The sequence below is a fragment of the Marmota flaviventris genome, chromosome 10 (genome assembly GCF_047511675.1).
Source record: "Marmota flaviventris isolate mMarFla1 chromosome 10, mMarFla1.hap1, whole genome shotgun sequence".
Taxonomy (NCBI): Eukaryota; Metazoa; Chordata; class Mammalia; order Rodentia; family Sciuridae; genus Marmota; species Marmota flaviventris.
Window position 1 is genome coordinate 48,181,144 of NC_092507.1, and position 25,784 is coordinate 48,206,927.

The window sequence follows — 25,784 nt, forward strand, 5'->3', positions numbered from 1 at the left end:
CTCTGCTCTCCAGGGATGAAGTGAGCCCAAGTCTGTTGGTTTATCCACACAATTTCAGCATGTTATCTATAAACCTGTGATTCTCAAAGTGTGGCCCTTGGTCCAGAAGCCTTGGTCTCATTTGGGAACTTATGAGACATAAGAACCACCCAGACACGCTAAATAAAATTTCTCAATGTGAGACCCCAAAATTTGTTTCGATAAGGCTCCATTGATTCTGATGCATGAAAGGTAGGACTTCATTTAAAATGCAACCACAATAACACTATCACAATTTTAAAAACTCACTATTAATAGTAATTGCTCATATCATCAAATACAGTGTCTAAATCCCAATTATCTGATAAATCTTATTGTTATAGTTTGTTTATTCAAAACAAGAAACAAATACGGTCTGTATATTGCAATTGGCTGATATCTCTGACATCTTTTTTAAATTTCTATTTTTTCTCCCTCTTTTTCCTTTTGCCACTTTTCTTCTTGCAATTTTTTATTGAAAAGCTGTGTTTTTTTGCCCTATAGAGTTTTATATAGTATTTCATTGCTTGCATTCTTGTACAGTTTAACAACATTTACCATATATACCATAGATGGTAGTTAGATCTAGAGTCTAGATCATATGAAAATTCAATTTGTTTAGGAAGTTTTTTTCATAAATGGTGTATTTTTCCTGTAGAAGCAACTGATTCTGGTTATCTTTTTGGTCACATTGGTTAAGTTCCCCCTTTTGGGGGGGGACAGGATTTTGTAGAATTAGATTCTTATGCTACCATTTATTAATATATTAATTGGAATGCTTCACTGAAGAGAAACTTCCACTAGTTTGCTATTAACATACAGTTTGCACAGGAAATACAGATGGAATAAATACTTAATTCTCTTATTTGCCAGTTTTAAAAAATAGTTTGTTCCCTAGTATTCTTTAGAGGTGATTAATGAGGGTTTGCTTGTTTTTAAAAGTTCACTAGGTTATGAATTTAACCATATTTGATGTGGTTCAATCCATTGTTGTATTATTTTCATCAATGCCTACATTGTTCCATTTTTTACTAGTGGGGTCCTCTTTAAGTTAGATCTGATAAGTCTTAAAAGGTCTGTGGTATCTTTACTGCTTTTAACTAGATACTCCTGGAACAAACCTGGAATCAGCTTCAGAATTTCACTGAACAAAATGCACATCTAGGGTTCTCATTGATATGTGGAAGATTCTAAGTTTTTTTTTTTTTTTTTTTAGTAGAAGGTGAGAGGAAATACTTTGACAGAATTCATTTGATATTTACAATTTAAATGTAGGATATAGGAATTTTATATGATCTCATCAATACTATATCTGTATTTTATTTCTTCTATACTAAAAAAATCCCAATTCCAAAAAACACCAAGACTCACTTCCCCCATAATGTATATACAAAATAATGATAACAACATAGTAGTTCTGAAAATGTTTGTATATATATATAAATATATATATATATATATATATATATATATATATATTCTTCTCATTATATAATACTTCTAGGGACATACAGTGAAGTCATGTTTCAAAGTCATTTATGTTAATTCCAATCAATTTGGTTTTACTGACAATTATGTAGTGGCCATTTTTCAAGGTGGCTTCAGTGGTACTGCCTCCTGGTTTCATGTTCTCATTTAGTCGCCCCTTACCCCCACCATTCAATTAGGGTTAGCCTATGTTACCAGCAAAAAGGTGAGGAAGTGAGTCATGCTACGTCTGATATGAGGTTATAAATGTAAATGATGATGTGGCTTCTTATAAGGTTGTGTGTGCTCTATCTTTTTCTTCTTTATTGGATATTTCACAATTAGGGGAGCCACCTGCTATCTTTGAGCAGGCCTAGAGAAGGGGCCCAAATAGAGAAAAAATTAAATCTCTGGCCACAGTTGACAAGTAACTAAAGCCTCTAATAATAGTCATGTGAGCAAGCTTGAAGTGGATCCTCAGCCCCAGGGAACCTTCAGAGGACTGCCTTCCCAGGGGATATTGAGAATATAATTTCATGAGCTCTTGAGCCAAAATCTCTGATCTAAGCTGTACCTGAATTCTTATCCTGCAAAAACAGGTGAGAATTAATACAAGTTTATTGATTTAAGTATAACTTTTGTTATACTTGTTACAAAGCAATAGACAACTAAACTGGATTTAAATTTTTTTATTTTTTTTTAAATTTTAGGAATTGATTTTAATATTTAATTTTATTTTATAAATGTGCAAAATATTTATGTAGTTCCAATGCCCAAAACACAAGATTTATTTAGAAAAATGCTTTCTATTTTTGATCCCTCAATCCTGTTCCATCTATTTTTAATAGATAACTACTTTTTCCAAAAAGCCCTTGGGGATGTGGGTCAGTGGTAGAACCCCTTGTCTGGCATGTATGAAATCCTGGGTTTGTTTCCTAGTACTGCAAAAATCAACCAAACAAAACCAAAAACATCTCCAAAAACAAACAAAACAAAAAAAATCAAAGACAAACAAAAGTCAAAACTCTTAATTCCTTCATTTTAAAAATCATAAGGAATAGGTAGATAGATATCTGGTATAGGTAGATACTTGGTAGAGATATCTGTATATCTCTGCTTTTATTCAAATAATAATATATGTAGATTATTTTATACAGTGATATATACCAGTATTTATATATAGTATACACACACACACATACACACACATATGTATATAAAAGTTCCTAATTTCTTTCTTTCTTTCCTTCTTTCTTTCTCTTTCTTTCTGGTGCTAGGGATTGGACCCAGGGCCTTGTGCATGTGAAGCAAGCACTCTACTAGCTGATGTATATCCCTAGCCCCATAATTTCTTTTTATAGTTTCATAGTACTCCATATATGGATGTATCTTTGTTTATTCAGCCATTCCTTATTGATGAACATTTAAGTTGTTTATTTTTTGGTATAACAAGTAATGTTGTAATGAATACCTTCGGAATGAAACCTCTAATAATTTTCCAGTGTTTTCTTAAGATAGATTTCTGAAAGTGCAATTTTCATACTAAAAACTAAATGCATAGGAAGAGCTTCTAATCATTGTAATGTTTTCTTCCAAAGTGGTTGTTCCATTCTAAATTTCCTTTATCGGTATAGCAAAGTATCTCTTTGCCACAGCTTTTAAACAAAGCATGCTATCAATTTCTTGATTTTGCCAGTAAGAAAATTTTATTGTAAGAAAGAATTAATTTATGTTCTACTTATTAAGAGCAAGGTTCTGTTTTTTGGTAAGTTTAAGAAACATTTACATTTGTTTTTCTGTAAAAACAAATTCATTTTGTTTGTTCATTTTGCCTATTTTTCTAATAGTTTAATCTCTTTTTTCACATAGACAATCCTATGTGTTAGGTCTATATTTTATCATGGTATCAATGGCAAATTTCTCTTCAGTTTTTCAGATTTTGGTACTTTGCTTACAGTGGTTTTGTCCATAAATAAATAGTGAAAATTTCACTCTTTTTCTTAGTATATGTGAATGTTGAGTCAGAGTTAAGAAAATTCTCTTTCAGCCCAGGAGATATATATATACACCATATATAATATACCATATACCATATATAATATATATATATTCCATATATGTATGACATATGTGGAATAGGCCCAATTTAAATTTTCTGTGTGACTTTCCAATAATCTCAATATCACTGATTAAAAAGTCCATCTTTCCCCTGTTCATTTGTGATGTAAACTTTACCTTACACAAATTATACTAGGTAGATTTTTCTTTTGAATTCTATAGGTCTTCTATTTACATGGCATATATATATGTATCAATCACCGACTCATCGGTGTTGTGCTTGGCCATGTGGTGGACTGATTGCTTTAACCAACAATATGTTAGTGGGTATGACATAAGCAAAGACTTAAAATGTACTTGAATAGTTGAATTTGTCCTCTATCACCATGCGATGAACATGCTTGGAGGGACCCGATGGATTCAGAATAAGAAAAACAAGCAGACTTGAACCAAATAAGCAGATACAGCCAAGCCCAGACAAAACCCACATGAGCTTAGTAAATGCTGCCTTGGCTCATATATTTGAATATAAGCATATTCAATTATTGTTATAAACCACTGAGTACTGGGTGATTTATTACACCGCGGTATTGATTTATAATAGCTAACCGGTACAGATAGGGAGGTTTAGAGAAAAGAAAGTAGTTTGAGGAACACTAAAGTCACTGGTGGGATAGAATGGTGGTCTGACTGGGGCGATGACAGAAGAAACAAATGAAAGAAAACATTCTGAGAGACACGAAGGTGGAATAATGGAAAAGAGATTGGTTGGACATCAGAGTGGGGGGTTGGAGAGAGAGAAGGAAAGTATGCTCAGGTTTCTTGCTGGCACCAATGGAAGAATGGTGGGATCCTTCTAGGAGATACAGACTACCAAAGGAAGAGCAGGATCACAGGTTCTGCTCTGCACATGGTGAATACACTGTGAATACCCTCCTGGTCTTTGACCTCTGCCTATTCATCTATTCAATGAAGATAGAATCATGTGCTTCTTCCTACCTCATGGAGTATAACAAGGAAAATACATGCCAAAGGGTTTAGAAAATCATGCCCACACAGTGAACTGTGAAGACTATTAAAATTAAAGCACACTTTTATTTTCATGCTGACAGATGCAAAAATCATGATCAAATTTTATTTTTGAAACTGTGTTACTGAGTTTGTTGCTCGTCACACTTTTTTTTTTTTATTTTTCTGAGAGAAGGCAAAGCTAATGATTCTGAAAAACAATATAACAATATATACATCTTCAAAGACTTACCCATTAGGAGCAGACTCTCCAGGAGAAACATCCTAAGGATGATGGGAAGAGGAAACAAGCTCTCTTCACATGAATCTTCACAAATCACTGAAGCCCTCTGGGTCTCTTGTTTTTCATTTGTGAAATCAAGCTTTGTACTTGTTGATCTATACAATACCTTATTGTTCTCATATACTTAAAATGGATTCTTGCAGCATTTTCAGCTTTATTTACCCCCTACCAATGATACTCATTGAACTTAATCTGTTATTTCACACTTGCTCATCCTCACTCATGTTAGCTCCGTCTTTATCAGCAACTTTGCTTTTGGAGCAAATTCAGCCAGTCCAGATTGCCTGTTATGTCCCAGGCAGGGAAACTTATTTTCATCTATGTGTGAGTGACAAGGATCTAGAAGGAGTTCTGATTGGTTTGCTTCTGTAACTGCGGCAGGATTCCATTTACCACTTAGTCAAGGTGGTAATGAGGGTCTCTGTAGCCGGCTACGGTGGCAGCCATCTGGCAAGCCAGCATTACAGGCCTGCCTGGCAGACAGAACCAATTAGTCAGTCCCCACACTTCCCACGAGGCCTTCCTGAATTTGGTGGCTGGGTGTTAGCCCTGCTGAGCCTCCCACAAAACCCTGATGAGTTCTGAGAAAAGAGAGGCAAATCCCCTCTCTCTGCTACCATAGACCCAGCAAAGATTCCAGATCACGGAGGTCCAAGAACTGCTCACCCAATGAACATTCTGCCCATTGCACTGGTGGATGCAGAATTCATGGCACGAATGGTGGGTGGAGGTATTAGGAGAAGTGTCAAGAAACAAATTTCCATTTGTAAGAGGAAAACTAGAATTGATTTACAAATTTCCATTTGTAAGAGGAAAACTAGATAAGGGACATATTAAATCAACCACATTATATCTATAGAGAGGAAGAGATGCAATTTAGTGATTCAGGACCTACTACTTGGGCTTGAATTATGACTTTGTCACTAGTTAGCCTTATGAAATTGGCAAGTCACTTGACCTTTTGTTATTCAGTTTCCTTATCCATGAACTAAAGATAATAAGAGTTCCTACCTCACTGGGTGCTTGGGAAGAGTAAATTAGTTAATATATGTAAAAAGCTTAGAATAGTGCCTGGCACATAGCAAATGCTATCCAAGTGTTAGTTCTGAATATGACTCTTACAGAGTCATTAAATATGATGTGTAGGATGATTTTTTTTTTCATTCCAAGGAGAGAATTCTATATATGTAGTGAATTGAGCAGGATAACAATGAACATACACATAATGATTCCATTCTGTATCTACTCATGGAGAAAAGAAGAGAAATCAAGGGCAAGAGAACCACTAGTTTCTTTGGTTACATTTTACTTCCTTCTCTTTTCCTGAATTTCTACATGAGTACGTAAGTAATATTTTATAATTAGAATGATCAATTAAAAATATGTATGAAATATTTTATAATTAGAATGATCAATGAAAAATTCAAGTGAAGAAGAAGGAAAAATAAGATTTAAAAAGACCTGGGTAAACATCTTACCTGCACACCTGAGTCACTTCAACTTTTCTGAGTCTCAGTTTTATCATCCATACCACGATGATGGAAGTAATAGTGCTACCTATTAATAGTAGCACTATTTATTAATTTTATTAATAATAAAATTTACATGCAAGCAGTCAATAATAAGTGTTTTTTAACTGAATTATTATTACCAATGTCATCCTTGTGAAGCAACAGGAACAACAAGAAATTTATCAATGTCAGAGTCAAATTTGAGGGTACAACTCAAAAGTCTTCAGAAATTCATCCTAGATTATTTCACCTCTCCAGATTCATTATCTCCTGCTCTAAGAAGAAACAAAATTCAAAAACTCATTCTGGGAAAGCCAAAACAAAACAAAAACAAAACTCAATAAATGGAGACTAGGAGGCCCTGGTTCCAGCCTAGGCTATGCCACTAAACGTTTTGAAAGAGTCACTTTTATAAATGGACTTCAGTGTTGAACTAGACCTTGTGGAGCAACGTGTGACGTCCATTGGTAAGCTTCCACTACTCAAAATCTGTAATACTTTGAGTAGTTCTTATGAGTAAAAGACCACAAATCCCCAGGTAGTCCTTTTCTCATACAACTAAAGACTAGATAGTATCTCAGTGATTTTAAAAGGGCTATTAAATTTTTCAACCAAAAATAGTTATGTTAGAGTTTGCTGCAGACCCTAATCAGTATTCTACTAAAATATCTGGCTGTCACTTAGAGCTTGGCAGCATTGCAAAACTCCTACCCTATGTATCTGTTTAATTGCAATTTCAGCAATTTTTGGAAATTGTACTTTGTTATCAATGAATCATTAGTTTTGTCTTGATTTAGATCCAGTTTTCAATTGCTGCTATACTTGCTTTTTAATTACAAATTACTAATCATTTAGATTCATCATTATAAAGTCAGTTTGTTATGGATTGTTTGATTGATTGTTAACAGCATGCAGTGATACATATTTCTATCAAGACAGTTTTTGGCCTATAATTTTTTGATATTTAGACATGGTTGCATTGGATTTTGAAAATAAATTATCTCTTCCTGTAATGTGAACAAAGACAAACCCTGCTCCTCCATCAGGCCAGAACTTTGCACAGATAGTGATATTTAATCACTGTAGTTACTACTGAATATCACTGATTTAGCTACAGCCAGAGTAGGTTGACCAACTCAATTGGTGGTCAACAAAGATGTAGTATACAGATGATCTTGAAATTTATTTTCAGATTGAAAAAGTAATGATTCTAATTTCCATTTCATGCAAAACATATTAATTTTTATGTTTACAAGTGTGTGTTTGGGGAACCCTATATTTTCTTTTCCATTTTCCTAGTAAATTACCAAGAAAAGCTCGGGAATTTCTCGTTACTCACTTTGCCATCCAGGAATCTGCCACAGTATGTTCCTGTTAGGAGTTCCTGGCGGTTCTCTGGTTTCTGGGTGTTGGCTGGGTGCTTACCCTCTTCTATGTCATCTTGGTTATCCATGGTTTTGTGATCAGAGGGGTCAGTGGGAGCTGGTGCGTCCCTACTCATCTGCCTGGAATTCCCAGTCCTGGGGTTCTGGAGCGCTGTTTCAGTTTCCACCTCCAGGTTCTCTTTCTGTTTGCTGGGAAGAAACAGTTTTGCACTTTGTTACTCATGGGGCAGACTCCTCAAACAGTAGGGTGACATGAGAAACAGGAGGTGTTAGTCTGGTGGCATGAGTATCGTTAACTCGGCAGAGTGGAATGCAGAAGTAAATGTTGGTATTTGTCTATGGATCATTTGCCATAGAGAGAGTGCTGTTGTCTTTCCAGGTTTCATTTTTTTCCCTCCCTACTTCCTCATAAATATCACCCATCCATCTTCTCCTGACCCTTATGGGAAGCTGTGAACAGTGTGAAAAATGGCCCTAAAGGTTATTACATTTCTCAATTACAAATCTAACAGGTATTTTCAGCCTTTGCAACTAGAAAAGGAAGAAAGTCAGCACAATTTGCCAGTTCCAGCTCTGCTCCGTCTCTCTTCAGATGCCTCACATGGAGATTTCTTTTTCTCTCAGTACTGTTTCATCTACATTTAATATTTAACAGGTAGGAGAAAGGAAAAAAATGGAAGGAATGGTTTTTAAAAATATATAAATAACAAACAAAATTAACAAAAAGCCAACTTTGTTTAATAACTAAAGACTTCTGAATCAAAACAATAACATTATTTTAAATGTAGAAAACATCTCTGAAAATAAGAAAGACCTGTACTAATGCCACATAAATAGACATAATACTTGAAGTGGGTGATTTTATAAGATTTCCTTAAGAGTCAGACAGCTAAACCTTTTTGGTAAAGTAGATCAATTTTTATGAATGTGTACTAAGAAAAAAATATATAGAAGAAATTTGAAAACTTGAAATATGTAGTAATGCTTGGATGATCCTATATTCATAGGATAGACATTGTAGAGCCATTAAAATATTTATGATTAATTTTAATGACACAAATAAATGCCCAGTCATAAAAATAAGTGAACAATATTATTATTTCAACAAATAAAATGTATGTAAGTAATGTGTGGGCTTATTATTTAGTCTAGAAAAAAATGCCAGAAATTAACAGGTAAGTATCTCTAGATGATAGAACTTGGGGTATTATACTGCACTTTAATACATTATATCATATTGTATCTTTTTTAAAACTATTTTTTATTTATATATGACAGCAGAATGCATTATAATTCTTATTACAAATATAGAGCACAATTTTTTAAATCTCTGGTTGTATACAAAGTATATTCACACCAATTCATATTTTCATACATATACTTTGGATAATAAGGGAAGAGGCATAGGGTTAGAAATGATGGTGTAATGTGATGGACATTATTATCCAAAGTACAGGTATAAAGACACGAATTGGTATGAATATACTTTGTATACAACCAGAGAAATGAAAAATTGTGCCCTATATGTGTCATATTATATCTTATTATTCTAAATGATAACATGTCATTTTATAATCATAAAAAAAATAAAATTCAAGGTAGCTATGCTTTCCACCAGAAGGCTAAGTATTAGCTGTTCCTTTGATATGGTGCAAAGAATCCACTTTGAAGCATGACATGTTATCTGAGAATAAAACTTTTGCTGATTTGAATAAGGTCAAACGAGAGGCAGTGATTTGAATGAATGGATATTTTTTTATGGTCATCCTGTTGTAGAAGTGGTAGCGTAGAAGAAAAGCAATTTTAAGAAAGAACTCTGATGGAAAGCATGTTTATGGAGGGAAGAGGGCTCCCTAAAGGGAGATTAAAATGCAATTTCCAGTAAAGTAGGAGGGAAACAAGGAGAGTGGGGGTTTGGCAGCCAAGCAAAGAGGATAATCCAGGGAGAGTGAAGAGACAACAATTTCAAACACTGCTGAGAAAGGTAAGTTCTGAAAAGGATCTATGTGGTTTAGCTGTAAGGATGTTGCGTGTGTGTCGGGGCGCGGGGGGATCCTATGAGATAATGGAGGTGAATCCTAGACTGAAGGAGCTGAAGAAAGAGAGGGGATAAATGGTAGACAGGAGGCATAAAGACCTTGGTGAAGATTCTGACTGTAAGAAGGGAAAGATAGGGTGGGAGTAGATGTGGAATGTGAGTTTCAGATGGCGCTTGGTTACTGTCATGTTTAAAGCTGGCAGGGACCTGGGCACATTAACGGGCCAATGGTGAAGAGCCGGCAGACCTGGAGAAAGGAGAGGATGTCATTGATGAATTGCAATCTGACCAAAGTAGATGGAATGTCACTAAGAGGAAAGAAGCAGGAAGGGAACATCAGGGAAAGGTGTTAGTGAGATGGGTGTTTCTAGGCAACTGTTTGTTTGTGGTAACAAGAGGCTGGTGAGATTGCCAACATCTTGAGTTTTTTTCCTCTGATAACAAGGGACAGTTACTTGTTAGGTCTCATGGGTAAAATAGTGAGATAGAGAGTCAGAATTAAAGACAGATGGTTTTTGAAGAGTGGAAGAGAACTGATCAGAAAAATAAGACAGGGGCCAGTTAAGTTGGAGACTACAGGTTTTGTAGTATCAGTTGGATGGCTGGATACTCTCCTCCAGATTGAACACTAGTCTTCATGGAGCTCACCTATGACTAGGACTTTCCAAGACAGGTTCAGAGGAAGGGTAACAGTGCAAGATGGGAATCTTACAAGAAATATATATATATATATATATATATATATATACACACACACAGTTCTTGAGATGTGAGAAAAGATATTAGTTCCCTGACATCAACAAACTTACTTTTCATTTGGCTGCACAAAAATAACATGAACAATTAAGTCAACAATTGATATAAACAATTCTACAAGACAGGATGGTGGTTATCTTTGTAAGGTACAGAATACCGAAGAGAGTGTGGGGGTCTTCTGGGATACTGGTCTGTTCTTTCCTGATCTGGGTGTTTGGTGAATGGGTATATCATATTTGTGTGGTTGGTATATCATATCATTGTGTGGTTGGCTTTGACAAGTGTATTTTATGTAAATGTAGATATATTTCTCTAAAGTGTTAAAAGAAGTTGGTATGAAAATTACATAAAAATATGAAACATAATTAGTTAGCATATAAATAAATGCCAAATGAATATTATAAAGAATCAGTACTGTTTGAAGATAAGAACAAAGAGAAATAACTATGGTCTGCAATGATTACAAAAATAAATTGTGCTATTGAGCTTTTAACTATATGATAGCCACACTATAGCCATTTATATACCTTAATTTATTTATCAACTCCATAGGCAGGTGTTCATGTTATTCTTATTTTAAGATGAAGAAATCAAGGCTCAGAAAGTTTATGTGACTTGTCCAGTTCTACATAGCTTTTCAGTAGTGAGCTTAGGTTTTAAACCCAAGTTTACTTGGTTGCCTGCAAACTCAGATCTTATATACCAATAAAGTATGTAGACAGTCCACCAAAGTTTGGGATTCTGGAGGAGCAGAAAGCAGAAAAGCAGGCAACCAAAGCAGGAAGTGCAAGTTTTGAAGGCAGAAATAGTTGTGGAGCATAGAAATTCTCTGCTGGATGGAAGCAAGGACTATATGTTATGTTTGTTTCAATTACCCTCAAAACCCTTTTCTGGGCAGTCTCAGGACAGAATGGCCTGAGAAATTCTGAAATGTATCTGCCTCTCTTTGAAAACAGCCACAGTGGATGTAAAACCAAAAATAACCTGTAAAATCTGTTTCAAGTAAAAGCTGTTTAAAAAAATACATAGCACTTTAAAAATTAACATGAAAATGACTGTCGCTGAGAAACAGCCTGTGCCTGTGGTTAGCACAAACAATCCCACAGCACACATTTGTTGTTATGTTGTTCACGAACTCACAGTTCTTCCCTCCAGGCTTGTGCACTAGCTACCTACATTACTGAAAATAGAAATTTGCCATTTCAAAAGAAAGGGAAAGAATGCCATGGATGATTCTTGGAAGCGCCACACAGCTAGCTTCTGCATACGTACTTCCGACCTCCCCCTGCTGCTCCAGGAGGTGCCATGAAGAGTTCAGTGTCATCCAGGAACTAGGGCAATTAGGGAGGATTGCTGTGCTGTTGCCGAATGATAAATAAATGAGAAAACAGTTCCTTTGCTCCCTCTCTCACACTGAGCTCTATCTGTAAACCAGCCCTTCAGTGCCACCTTCTACCAGAGCTTAGAGTCTCAGGGTTAGAAAGAGGACGTTAAGGGCCTGTAGTAGCCTCCTCTGCCCAAGGCAATGTAGGGATCCCTGTTGGTCCTACCGCCTGTGTAACTCCACCTCACCAGATCTCACATTTGATTTGGATTACACCCCTGCCGGGAACATAAAATCTCAAATGAATGACCCAGGGGGCTCAGCAAAAGGTCACCAGATGCCATCTTAAAGGTCTGCCAGCCTTGGCAGCCACTCAATGCCCCCAATTTCCAACTGTGCGCCAACTAACAGGCCCTAAACCCTCTGGAGTAGACAGCCTGGACAGTGCCAGGGAAGTGAATGGGGATCTAATTTCAGTAAATGAAAGCATGCTCTTATTTAGAAGTGATGCTCATCAACACAACCAGACTTTTCTTAAAAAAAAAAAAAAAAAAAAGACAATAAAAAATAAAATAGGAAAGGGAAGGGAGAACAGCTGAAAAATCTTAGCCAACTCCACAGGGGACTTGAAACTTGAAACTTGAAGCCTGTGCTAATGTGTGTAGCAAATGAGGAAGGACAAGGGTTTTTTCTTTTCTTTTTTCTTTCTTCTTTTTCTGTTTTCTTTCTTTTTTTTTTCTTTGCCATGGAGCTATATAATGCATCATTATCATAGAAATTGGGTCTTCAGAAAGATCTTTGTGAAAAATAGAGGGTCTGGTGTTCCAATTTGAAATACAGTATTTAGCTTTAAATGTAAAATGACTTGGGATGTAAGAAAGATTGCTGGAGGGGAGAACAGAATGAAAAGTGTAGAAGAAGTTAATACCGGAGTAGAAAAATTCACAGTCCCTTGACAAACAGGAGGCGAGGAGAAAGTGGCCTGACTTGACCAACAGAGATAAACTGTGTACTCCATCCAAGAGGACTTTCCTTTCACAAGAGGACAAAGGAAAGTGGAGACGACTATAAGTATATTTCTTTAAATAACTTAATAAGAGACAGTGAAACCTAGGCAATGGTGGAAAAGACTGTATACCCCATAGTACTCAGACAAGGAGGAAATGGGGGAGGGACCTTGCGCTCTACAGGATAAAATGCTCCTTGTACCTGATCTATGTGTGCCTGTTCTCCCCCAGACACCAGATTTTGCAAGACATGGATCTTTTAAGATCGTCATTAAAGTAAATCTTGCTTTTTGCTATACCTGTGTCTCTGAGCCCATTCTTTGGGTTTGGACAGGTGAGTATGTTTCTCACGTCTTAAAATTAATTCAGCTTCCAAATTTTGCCCCAAGTCATTTCCTCATCACTAGTTGATGTGTGCTAAATGCATGTGTCAGTCATCACATGTAAATTCATATAAATTCTTCCATTTTATCCTAATAATCTGCAAAGTAGCTTTTATTGTCACAAACGTATACAGGGGAGAAAACCAAATGACCAAATTGGTTAAGTAAATTGTCCAAGGTCTCCTTGCTGGGTAGTAGAGAACTAAGCCTTGGGCCAAATCCTCAGTTTCATATTCATAATTTACAAACTATACAGCATAAAACAATAAGGTTTTTAAAATTATCTTTTCCTCTTAAAATTTAATCAATTTAATGAAAAATGTCATAGAAAGTCAATTAGTCCATTGTCTAACTTAGTCTTCGTGCAGAACTCCTAAGTGACCATTCAATCTTGGTTTGTACCTTCTCTAAGAAAGGGAATTCATTACATTCCCAAAGTTATTCCCAGAGTAGCTCATTTCTTTCTTCATAACACTGAGAAAAATTCTCATAGTAATGAAAATATTTCAAGTTTATTTTTCATGGCATTTGAAGTTCAGTATTTCACAGAATAAAAGTGATATCTCAAAATTAGGGCGATGGCTGCAAAATTAATAACTAAATCAAATAGCAATTGTTCTTTTATATGATTTATTTTTAACTTACAAAAAATCCCATCTCAACATTTCTGTTTTCCTGCAGCCTATCCTCACTTATATACAAAACTGCAGTGATAGATAAATTTGGACCTCTAATGTTTTTTTAAATCCATCTTTTAACTATGCATGATACCCTTCTTAGTAGAGTTTGGGTGGGTGTACAATATACACATTGTATTTATAATGTATTGACTTCAAAGATCTCATAGTTAAATGGAGAAGCAGGCATTTTAACAGAAATGTATAATATAGTGTGATCATAGAAAAAATAGAAGTTATATAAAAAGAGACATGGAACCATAGGGGAAGTTCAAATAAAATTTGCTTAAGGAAGATGGAAATGACTCCTAAAGGAAATGACATATGAAATAGCCTCTGAACGAGCATATGGGATGGAGAACTATTCCAGGTGGGAGGGTGGGCTTGTTCTTAGAGAAAAAGGCAGTGGTTTCTGACATTTAAGCCCTCACTGCCCATCCATAATCATGAGGGAAGCTGGATGATAAAAGAGGGAATGTATCATTGTGAACCTATTAAGGTGGAGTTTCTGAAACAGGACAAGAAAATTTATATTTTTAGAAAACATTTCAGATAATTCCTATGTACACCAAAGTTTGGGAAACAACAGGATGGAGAACAAAATGAAGTCCTTTTCTAAAATATTTCTAAATTTACTTATAGTTTCAGGCAGTACAGTATATAGTACTTACCTGGCCATGCAATTTATGTCCCAAAGACTTGAGTTTGAATCCCAGCCCCAAACATAATTAAGCTGTGTGACTTTGGGCAAGTTATTGCCGCAGTCCGGCTGCAGCAAAATAACCGGGGGGGGTGACGAACAACTTGTGTAGATTGATACAGCAGGAGTGGAAGCCGTTTATTGTAGGACAACAGAGGTATTTATACATTTTACACAGCTTATTTAAATTAGCATAAACTAGATACATTAGTCAACCAATAAGGAATCTCCACACTTAATGGCTCTCTGGCGGTACTTCACAAACCACTCCCTCTGGCATTTTGCCAGGCGCCATCCAGACTTGTTTACAGACTTTAACATTAACCACTCCCTCTGGCAAAATGCCAGGCACCATCCTGACTTGTTTACAGACCCTAACAAGTTATTTCACATTTCCAATTTTTAGGTTCTCCTTTGAAATGAGAAAAATAAATCTTATCAAGATAAGATGGATAATATATTGAGCTCCCAGCCTGGTGCTCAGAGAACCCTGGACAAATGGTAGTTCTGTGTTAGTCACAAGGTAAAGCTCTTTACCGTTAAAAACACCTCCCTCATCACCTAGGTACAGAAGAGATGTTCTTTCCTCTGGGCTTCTAAAACTTTCTTTACCCACAGGCAAATCTAATGTTCAAAAGAACAAGGTGTCACAGTACATAGGAACTGAGGAAAGTCTATGTAAATAGATCAAAAAGGAATTAATGAAATCTGTCTCCAACTTTGTTACATCTCATCATGATAAATACAAATTCTAGAAATCCCTCACTTAAAAAAAAACAAGGACAATTAATTAGCATTCAAATAAGCTCTTATAAATCAGGCTTCCTTAATTTTACAGGGAACCGCCCCCCTAAACATTGTTGTATCATGATGTACCCAGGTGAATTATCCCCAGGGGCTTCAGACTGCACAGCTTCTAAATCTTTGAACCAATCACTACCAGCTTGAAATTCAGTGTCCTTTGCATTTGCATTCTCTCCAGTTTGACTTTAGCAAGTGTAAACAAAATAACTGTGCCACTGCATGACCTCTTCAACAATTATCTCCATGCTTTAGAGCACAGTTTCCGGGTCAGATCTTCTAACCAATTCAAGATGTAGAATAAAAGTTCTGGCTCTGTACTGGCCCCTGAATGCATCCACATAGTCTTTGGAAATGAGAACAGTATTTACTAGTATGTTATTTTATCTAACTTGGTAGAACTAAGTCAGGGATATATGGAGAAAACATGGATTTAAAAGTATATCATAGAAGTATAAACTTGTATTATTTCTAAATTTTAACTGGCTAACCTAAGTGTGACAAGGTGTTATATTATCTATAAAAAAGTTTTCATAAACATTTACAGAAACTTTTATTTTGTTTTGCTTGTAAATCAAAGGAAAACTATATAGCTTTGTAATCTTTAATTTAAAAAATCCAGTTGAAAATATGAATATCAATATATTAATACTTATGTCACTATAATATTTTAAATGTCTAAATAGTATCTCATTGTATCCTATGCATTGAAGATTATTTTTGTTGCCAAATTTTTATTCATTTAAACATTGCTGCTCTGTAAAATTTGTTCTTTTTGCTCTCAGATCCTTGACATTCTTCTCCATCTCAGAGACTGTATGGACTCTCTCAACAGCTGCCATGTCCTCTGATTCTGGTTGTTTTGGGCCAATGGATAGCCCTGGCAGGAGGTGGTTCCCTCTCTGCACTGACTCAGGTTACCTGTGTCTCCTGACCAATGGCTATGACTTTTCTCAAGGTGGCCTGAGCTACAGAATGCTTCCTCCATTTAGTTTTAGTAACATTCTCCTCCAGTTATCTTTTCAGACCTAGTGCTGGAACCAATCTTGCAGATGTTAGACCATGATTTATTTTTTAAAAAATTTGTTCTTTTTAGATGGACATGAGACTAGGCTTTTGATAAGTTTTGACATATCATACATACATGGAGTATTATTTTTTCTAATTAGGATACCATTCTTATGGTTGTACATGGTGTGCAGTTTCACTGGTCATATATTCATATATGAATATACGAAAGTTATATCCAATTCATTCTACTTACTGTCTTTCCTATTCTTATCCCCCTTTGTTTTCCTTCATTCCCCTTTGTCTAATCCAATGAACTTCTACTCCCTCTTACCCCTTATTGTGTGTTAGCATCCACATATTAGAGAGAACCTTCTGCCTTTGGTTTTTTGGGAATGGCTTATTTCACTTAGCATAATAGTCTCCAGATCATCTTTTTACCTGCTAAATCATAAACTCATTCTTTTTTATGGCTGAGTGTTATTCCATTGTGTATATATACATAATTTTCTTTATCCATTCATGTGTTGAAGAGCATCTAAGATGGTTCCCTAGCTTAGCTATTGTGAATTAAACTGCTGTAAATATTGATGTGGCTGCATCACTGTAGTATGCTGATTTTAAGTCATTTGAGTATATACTGAGGAGTAGGATAACTGAGTCAAATGGTGGTTCCATTCCAAGTTTTCGAGGAATCTCCATGCTGTTTTCTAGTAGACCACAATTCATACATTGTACTTTATGGTCTCTTAATCTCAGCCTATGTCTTATAATTAGTTCTTTCCTAACCAAACCCTCCCTGGAGCATCATAATTTGGATTTCTAATTATACATTCTAACTTACACTTTTTTATATATCTTTGAAACTAAACCATTATATCTATCCACAATTATTTCTACAGAATTGCGTGTGTGTATATGTGTGTGTGTGTGTGTATATATATATATATATATATATATATATATATATATATATATTTCATGCCAAAGTACAAAAACTTTTAAGGCTTTAGATAAATACACTTGAAAAGGTCCATTAGCATGTATTTTTTTTCTCTAAACCCTTGTCAACTCTGAGTTGAAATCTTGTTGTTTATTTTATTAACATGTGATGTGAATTTCCCTATGTATCTCCTATTTGTTTTATTTCTTCTTTTGTAAATTTCTGTCAAGTTCTATCGCCAAGTTTTGCAATTGGACTGTTAATCTTTTTCCTATTGATTTGTGGGAGCTCTTTGTACAACAAAAAGTTTAATTTTTTTCATCATATACGTTGTAAATACTGTTTTGTTTTTGACTTTGAATTTTTTAAAATACAGAATTTCAAATGGTAAAAATAACAACATTTATCTCAGAGTCTCAGATTGGGGATCAGTAGGCACCTATTTTGTAAAGCGTTCATTTAGCATTCACTCTCATAATGCCCTGAACTCTTAAGGACCTATGCCTTGGTCTTACACTTCAGGAGATGTAAAAAACAATGTCTTCACCATAATAGAACCCAAATGGTCTCTTCTTTATACTTCTCACAGTGCCTAGAATAAACACACAAACAATCAAAAACAAAAAAAAATAAAAGTCACTGTAGAAGCGTAATGAAGAAACTGTTTAATGCAGTGAAGCTTTGAAGAGAAACATGATTTTCATATATTATTTCATCATTTTGAACTCATGAAAATGGAGACAATTGTGTCTGATATTCTTGTTCAATTTTAAGAAGAGACTAAGTTCATGGATATTAAGGTATTATGTAGATTCTGTACTGAGAAAAGCAAAGATACAAAGATATAGTATTCTGACTATTTTTTCTTTAAAATAAATAAGTAGAATTCTTGAATTTTTATTTATTTTTTTTTGAATTTTTTTTATTAACATATAACAATTCTACCTCCTAATGGGATACAGTGTGATATTTCAACACATGCATACAGCATGCACTGCTCTTGAATTTTTAAGTCACAAAAGTTTATTCAGATTTTATTTAGGGACTACAACTAGCTACCATCTCTTGCCTTGATTACCATAAGGGAACCCTGAATGGTCTCTCTTTTCACTCCCTGATTAGATAGAGACATCCTTTAGAAAGTAGAAATACGATGTGTTCTCCTCTGCTCTTAATTTTCCAGTGGTTTCCCATCATAGGTAGAATGAAACCCATAGTTCCTCTGGTGGCACACAGCCCAGAAGTCTAGCCCTCCTGGCCTCTCTGACTGACTTCATACTTTTTATAAGAAAAACACAAGGAAATCTTAGATTTTAAAAAATTTGCTTGGGCTCTATGCACTCAACTTAAGTGCTATTTTTAGAGGTTGGTGGAAAAACCACATGCCCAATATCAGGAGAACTTGTGGCCTGTGGAAAGTTGCAGCCTTTTCTTCTGAAACAGAAGGGGAAAAGAACCTACTCATTTTAGGGAACATTGGTAGCAGAGGCCTGCTCCCTGGGATGCAGGCTGAGGCAGTCTTAGCCAGCTCACTGCTCACTAACCTGAGACAATTCTCGTGGATAATTCTGGTTGCATGTCTCCACAGTTTCAGTTTAAAAGTCACCTGCTCAGAGAGGCCTTCCAGAAATATCCTTTATGATCCATATACCCCTACAATCCCTTTCTCTTCTTCCTCATTGCACTATCCCCATTTGGATGATCATTGCTTACATGTTTTGTGTCTCCAACCATTAGAACTTTAGGTGGACTGATCTACCTTCAAGGTTTAGAACTCAGTAGGTGTCATTCATATTTGTGGAAAGAATTTCACGCATGCATTTACGTCTACAACTGTTAGCATTAACCATTAGAAATGTTTCAATTAGAAATGTTTCAGTTTGAAACATTTAAGAAAAGAGACAAAGAACTTATTATATGAATGACTTTGGGGGATTGAAAAATGACAGAATATGGGCTCCAGAAAAGTCATATAGGAAAATATTGGAAGTTTACATTTCTTGGCTATAAATATCAATGCAAATTATGACATGTATTTATTATCCTTCTCCCATAAAAGTTTGTAGCAAGCTTCCCCTGTGCTTAATAATGCTATATCACAGAAATGTGTGAAATAAGAAAGGGCTTTGGTCACTTAATTTTGGCATTGGATGGAACTACAGAGATCAACTTTATTCACTGGAAGATTCTCACAGGGATTTCTTGAAATGGACCTATGCCTCTTCTCTTCAACAAGATTTAGATTCTCTAAACGTTCCCCTGGGACACATGCCACATCCTGGTTCTACCACAATGGATTGTTCATCATGCCCTTGGCTGTCTCCACTTTTAATGTGCCAGGATCCCCCTTATAATATGGCATCCAGAATGAAGAACAGAACTCCAGAGTGCTGAGTGCAGAGGGCCTCAGATCTCTCTGGCCGGATATGCCCAGTACATGCGAAGCTCAAATGCAGACCAAACAGACGTTTATACCACATAATCACAAACATGTCCACTTATCTAAAGACAAACTTTGTGTATATTTTCTGTTGATTTGATCTTGTTAGTTTTAGCCTTTTTTTTTTCTGACAAGACTTCCTTACATGTACAATCATTTGTCTGTCTTCCTTTGATTGTGAATTCAAAAGTTGTTGAATAAAAACATGGCCACAAACAAATCCTTCCTACCTCCAGCTGGTTGTGTTTATAACAATTATTTTAATCACCACCACATTGGTATATACTATGGCTTTAATATAGTTTGTTCCCTCCAAAACTCATGTGAGAGTTTAAGTCCCCATTGTGGGGTATTAAAAGGATGGAAACTTAATCTGACTATGGTGCTTAGAGATAGGACCTTTGAGAAGTTATTAGGATTAGATAATGTTATCAGGTGAAGCCCCACCATTGCATGCTGGGGAATTTATAAGAAGGGGAGACATATGCACATGTGCGCGCGCGCACACACACACACACACACACACCACACACTACTTGTGTCTGCTGTGTGAAGCTCTCCTCCATTGCTAGGCTCTGCCAGCAAGAAGTCCATCAACATTTATGTGTGAAGTCCTCAAACTTGGACCTCCAGAACTATGGGCCAAAGTAAACCTATTTTATTTATAACTTATCTAATCTGTGGAATTGTATTGAGTATAAACTCAATACAATTCCACAGATTAGATTGGACCATTACAGGATGTCACCTACCTCAATAGTGTTCAATGCACAATTCTGTCTTGTCTCAGGACTTTATGAGAAAGATGTTCTTAGTGATTTGTTGACCTGGAAAGATACTCTGTCTTTATTGTTTCCTTCATTTGGGTTGCAGTGATCTCCTCAATAAAGGGAACAGGATGAGTGTGGCCCAAAGTGTTTTCAGTTAACGTATACCAACTCTTGGAGATCATCACTTTCAAGTTTCGTTTTCCTAATTAATGCTATATTTAATTCTTTGGCCTACAACTTGCCAGAGATGGTCCACAAGCCTCTGGCTCTGTGATTTTTATTCCCCACTCTTATTTCCTTTTTGTAAATGAAGGGAAAAATGTGTCTGCTGTCACCTGGCATATCTTCCTTTGGATACAGTATCAAAGTTCACTCATCAGGGTTCCGGAGGAACATCTGCATGCTTATTTTAATAGCATGGGTCTTTAGATCTGAATTTATTTAAAGCAACCAAGTATTGTCTTTCTAGATCTTTAGTTTTTTTGGCAACTATGTTGCTCTAACTCATGCAGTGGGCTTTTAACATGTACAAGACTGTGTCCTTTGTGCTGAGGACATAGTTGTACATATAGAATTTACAGTTAAAGGAGGGAAAAAGAGATGTATGTGAAGTCACCAATAAGTATCTGTAGAGGTGTTATGAGAGCCACAGGAGCAGCAGGCAAATCTGGGGCTGCTGGTGGTACAATACTATCAGGTTTGTATTTTAGAAAGATCATTCTGGCCATAATTGAAACTGGGCTTCTCAAACTGAAGTGTGCATAAGAGTCACTTGGGTATCTGGCTAAAAGACAAATTCTGACCCAGTGCATCTGGAGATGGTGCTGAGGTTCTGTTTCTAACTAGGCCCCTGGTGAGGATGGTGTTGCTAGTCCATGAACTACACACTGAACAATAAGGCTTCAGAGAGCAGAATTGAGAACAAGAAAATCAGAGGCAAGGAAGCTCCTTTGGAAGTGATCTAAAAGATAAATGTTGGTGGCACAAAGTACAAGCCACTTGATGTGCTTTCTGATCTCCGTAGGCTGATCTCCTGGTGGAAAACTTGTATACTAATAGGTGTTTCATATTTTCCTTTACGTAAACAATTGTACAAGCTAAACCTAGGGAAGAGGGAGGGAGTGCTCCATTTCCGTCTCAGTTCTTTCTAAGTGGTCTACAACTTTAGCAGCTTGCTGTAAGCCCATGGACCTCTGCTGTTTCAGCTCATTCATAAAATAGGAGATTGGTTGTTAAGGTTGAATTGTCTCTACCAAGTCCCTGTGTTTAAATCTTAATCTCCACACCTAAATGATGACTTTCTTTGGAAATTGGGTTATTGCAGATGTAATGAATTAAGATGAGGTCCTACTGGAGTAAGGAGGGAATCTAATCCAATTGATGGGTGTCTTCATAAAGTAGAGAAATTTGAACTTAGGTGGAGTCAGGGCAAAAAACCCTAAAGCTTAGAGTTATGATGCTACAAGCCAGAGAACTATTAGAAGCAAGGAGAAAGGCCTGAGACAGAGAGATTCTTTCCTGGCACCTTCAGAGGGAGCACAGATCTACAGACACCTGAGCTTTGGACCTCAAACTTCTCAAACAGTGAAATAATACACTGCTGTTGTCCTAAGCTACCCAGTTTGCGATAGCTTGTTACAGCAACCTTAGCAAGCTCACATGCTGGCTAAATCTTCAGGTCTGGTATATTATTCCATCTTTAACATGTATCCTACAAGAAATCTTAGTCACATGTGTAAAATTGGAAGATTTATTTTCTATCCATTATTAATTTGTGATTTTCTTTTAATTCAGATTATCCTTTTTGGTGGTTACTTGTGCTTCTTGTATAGACTTTGGCTAATGGGTTCAACTATTTCAACCCAAAGACCCTCGGGCTCTGGTTTGAGTGTAGACACTTTGAAGGGGAGGAACTCTAGGACATGCGTGACAGTCTAAAGGTAGGTTTCTCCTTACGTCAGCAACAAAAAACATTTCACAGTTGTTTATTTTTGAACCATACACAGTTACTTTAGCAAAGCACACTAAATAGTCCCATGTCATCCTGGTAATAGTATCAAGTTCATAGAAACATAAAGCACCTTCTACATAAAAATAATGCCATGTTTTAGAGTGTCACAGAAGAGATAAATATTATATTTCACAATTTATCTATTCCCTGGTTCCTGAAGTTTAAAAATAAAGGTGGAGTACCTTCTCATATGATCCAGTGAATTTTTCCCAGTTATAAAAGGACAAGGGTTCTTTCACCCTTTCATTTTAGAAACATATTATAATTGATGTACCTGGAAAAGTAGAATGTTTTTGAATAGAGTGAGGCTAAACAAACAATCTCAGGAAACAAAGGAATCAGGAGAGTGCTCATGTCATTTTTCAGGTAGGAGCTCTAAGCTAGGTGTCTAATTCTCCTTACTTGAAAGTTAGAGAGAATTAACCAGAGATCTTGAAATGATTGCTTACCTCATCATAGTGTCTTAGCTTCCTCATCTGCAAAACAGATAACCTGCCTGCTAGGCATAGAATATAAAAGCAATGGGAAGTATTTCATAGAAAAGGATTTGATTTTTCATTAATCATTTAAATTTCCATAGCAGGACATACATCAGTAATAATAGCAGAACCATTTTTTTAAGCATGTGGACCATCATATGCACAGAAAAGGTGTTTGTATACTTTTTCTCACTTAACTCTCACAACAACCCTACTAAATAAGTGTTGTTTAATCTCTACAGATGTAGAATTGGAGGTCAGGAATGTTAATCACTTTCCCAATATCAAAGGCCAGGAAGGAACAGAACTAGGATTTATTTATTTATTTACTTATTTATTTAGTGCCAGGGATTGAACCCAGGGTACTTAATCACTGAACCACATCCTCAGTCCTTTTTTATATTTTATTTAGAGACAGGGTCTTGCTAAGTTGCTGTGGATCTCACTAATTTGCTGAGGCTGACTTTGAACTCGCAATCCTCCTGCCTCAAATTCCCAAGATGCTGGGATTACAGGCATGCACCACTGTGCCTGGCCAGAAATAGGATTTGAATTCACACCACTCAGTTTTGCAGGGATCTCCACTGCCTCAGTCATATGCTATCAAGCACATTTCTCTGTGCTGACAGACACTGATGACAGCACTCACTTTGGGATCTCTCTGGGCTGACAATACTGATGGTGCAGAGGCAAAACACAATGGAGTTCCAACAGCCTTTGTGAAGCCTGTTCTTTGTAACCATATTCCTGGTGACCTACATTTAGAGAGTCTTGATTTGATTGGTTTTGAGTTGGACCCTGAAGTCAATTTTGAGGAGAGTCAGGTTTAGTAACCATTGCTCTCTGTACCTATGTTCAATGATGCCATACCTTTTTTTTATTAATTCAGTCTGTGGGTTTCTGAAATTGAGGGAATTGCTAAGGAAACAATCCCAGGAGGAAAAGGCAAACTTCTTGACTAGCTGATATTTATGGAGTGTCCTCTATAAGAAAGGTGGGTCTAACACTTGCTTTTCTTCTGTGAACCATCAAAACTCTGCAAGGATGAGCCAGTTATACCCTTCTGTGCCAAATGTCTAGTGACTTTTTGAGACATAGGAATGTTCTTGCTTGTGGCTGTGATGGGAAGGGAAGAAAGGCATGTCACCTGTGCTCTATAAGGTGCTGCTTAGAAGAATATCCAATGCGAATAAGAGTAAGTGAAAACCTTACAACTTATGATTCATTATTAATCCCACTCCTTTAATTCACAACAAATTGACTAACAGCCCTCTTTTCCCTCCCTATCCCCAAATTACTACATGTGGTAGATTACAAACGTGATGAAAAGAAGCAGCAATACTCCATTAATATTTATAAATTTCATAATGCTCATATTTCCCATCTATTTGAAAAACCAACCCAAGTAATTAAGGAGTATGGGGAATTATAAAGATGAAAAATATCAGGAAAACAGTGCACATAGAAGTTATCAACACCGTTTTACCCCCACTGCTGCATCTTAATGACTTAATTTTCCATGGATGGCATTTTTAAAATGTAAATTTCTGGGTTAAAACATTTCATTGTCATCTAAGAAATAAAGATATTTTTAAAGCAGGAAACTTACATCTTTGGCTTGTCTGCAAGGTATCGAAAGTGTTTGCTTCCAATGATTTTCACAACGATATCGGGCATTGCATTTGACCTAGGGGGAGTCTTCCAAACTGAAGACATGATGCTTCCTTAAGTGCCTTCAAATCTCTAGAGGTAGAAAAATAAATAAATCATTCCTTTTGATTTTTCACTGAGCAACTTCAGAATCCTTTTTAATAACAAAAGCAACAACATCAACAATACTAGAACACACTGCTTTACCTAGGAAGGATTAAGAATGCTCTGGCATAGTGACAGCCTCAATCAAAGGCACTTGAAAAACAAGAGTTGAAAAAAAGAAAATAGAAAAAAGAGAAAGAAAAAGTCATTCTGACCTTAAAAACAGAAGATGAAATTCCCATGTGAAAGTTGCAACATCCTTATCCTCAAAGATGAGAAACTTGATACTGAAATAATTCTGCACAGACCCTGTTGAACTAATTCTTATCTTTTAAGTCTCTCCGCATAATTCGGTTGCTTCATCACAATATTTTATTCTTGTCAGATTCATACTATACTATCTGATTCTAACTGCTTTTTTGTGTCTTCATTTTTTTATGAGGGCTCCTATGCTACAATAAAAACTTGTATTAAATAACTTCATATGCTTTTTGTCTATTAATAGATTTAATTCTTGGGCACAGACAGGACCCTAAGAGAATGGAGGTGGAATTTTGCCACCCCCACACCTGTATTATCTCACTTAGCACAGTCAGAGGCACTGTATTATCTCACAGCCTCAGTCAAAGGCACTTAAAAAACAAGAGTTGAAAAAAAGAAAAAAGGAAAAAAGAGAAAGAAAAAGTCATTCTGACCTACCCAATGCTTCTTAAAAACTGAAGATGAAATTTCCATATGAATACAGGTATCCCACTCTTAATACAAGTATCAGATCCTCTTTATTACTATTCAAAGTCTTGCTTTACACTTGAGGGAATGGGTATACGTTGCTATGTGACTTACTGAGCATCACATATGCAGTAAGTAGCAAAGCTGGAACTCCCAACAGACAGTATTTTCTGTGAAGCAGACCTACTGAGTCATTAGATGACTCTGACTTC

General features: G+C 36.1%; 1 protein-coding gene across 1 annotated transcript in view; it reads right to left on the reverse strand.

Moving 5' to 3' along the window:
- C10H1orf87 (chromosome 10 C1orf87 homolog) overlaps positions 1–24,804 on the reverse strand; it is a 77,014-nt gene extending 52,210 nt beyond the window's left edge. The window contains exons 1-2 of the mRNA XM_027944894.3: positions 24,698–24,804; positions 7,706–7,940 (exon numbers count right to left, since the gene is read on the reverse strand). Of these exons, the coding sequence (XP_027800695.2) occupies positions 7,706–7,940; positions 24,698–24,804 (342 nt within the window). The remainder of the gene's footprint in view (positions 1–7,705; positions 7,941–24,697) is intronic.
- Positions 24,805–25,784: the final 980 nt, after the last annotated feature.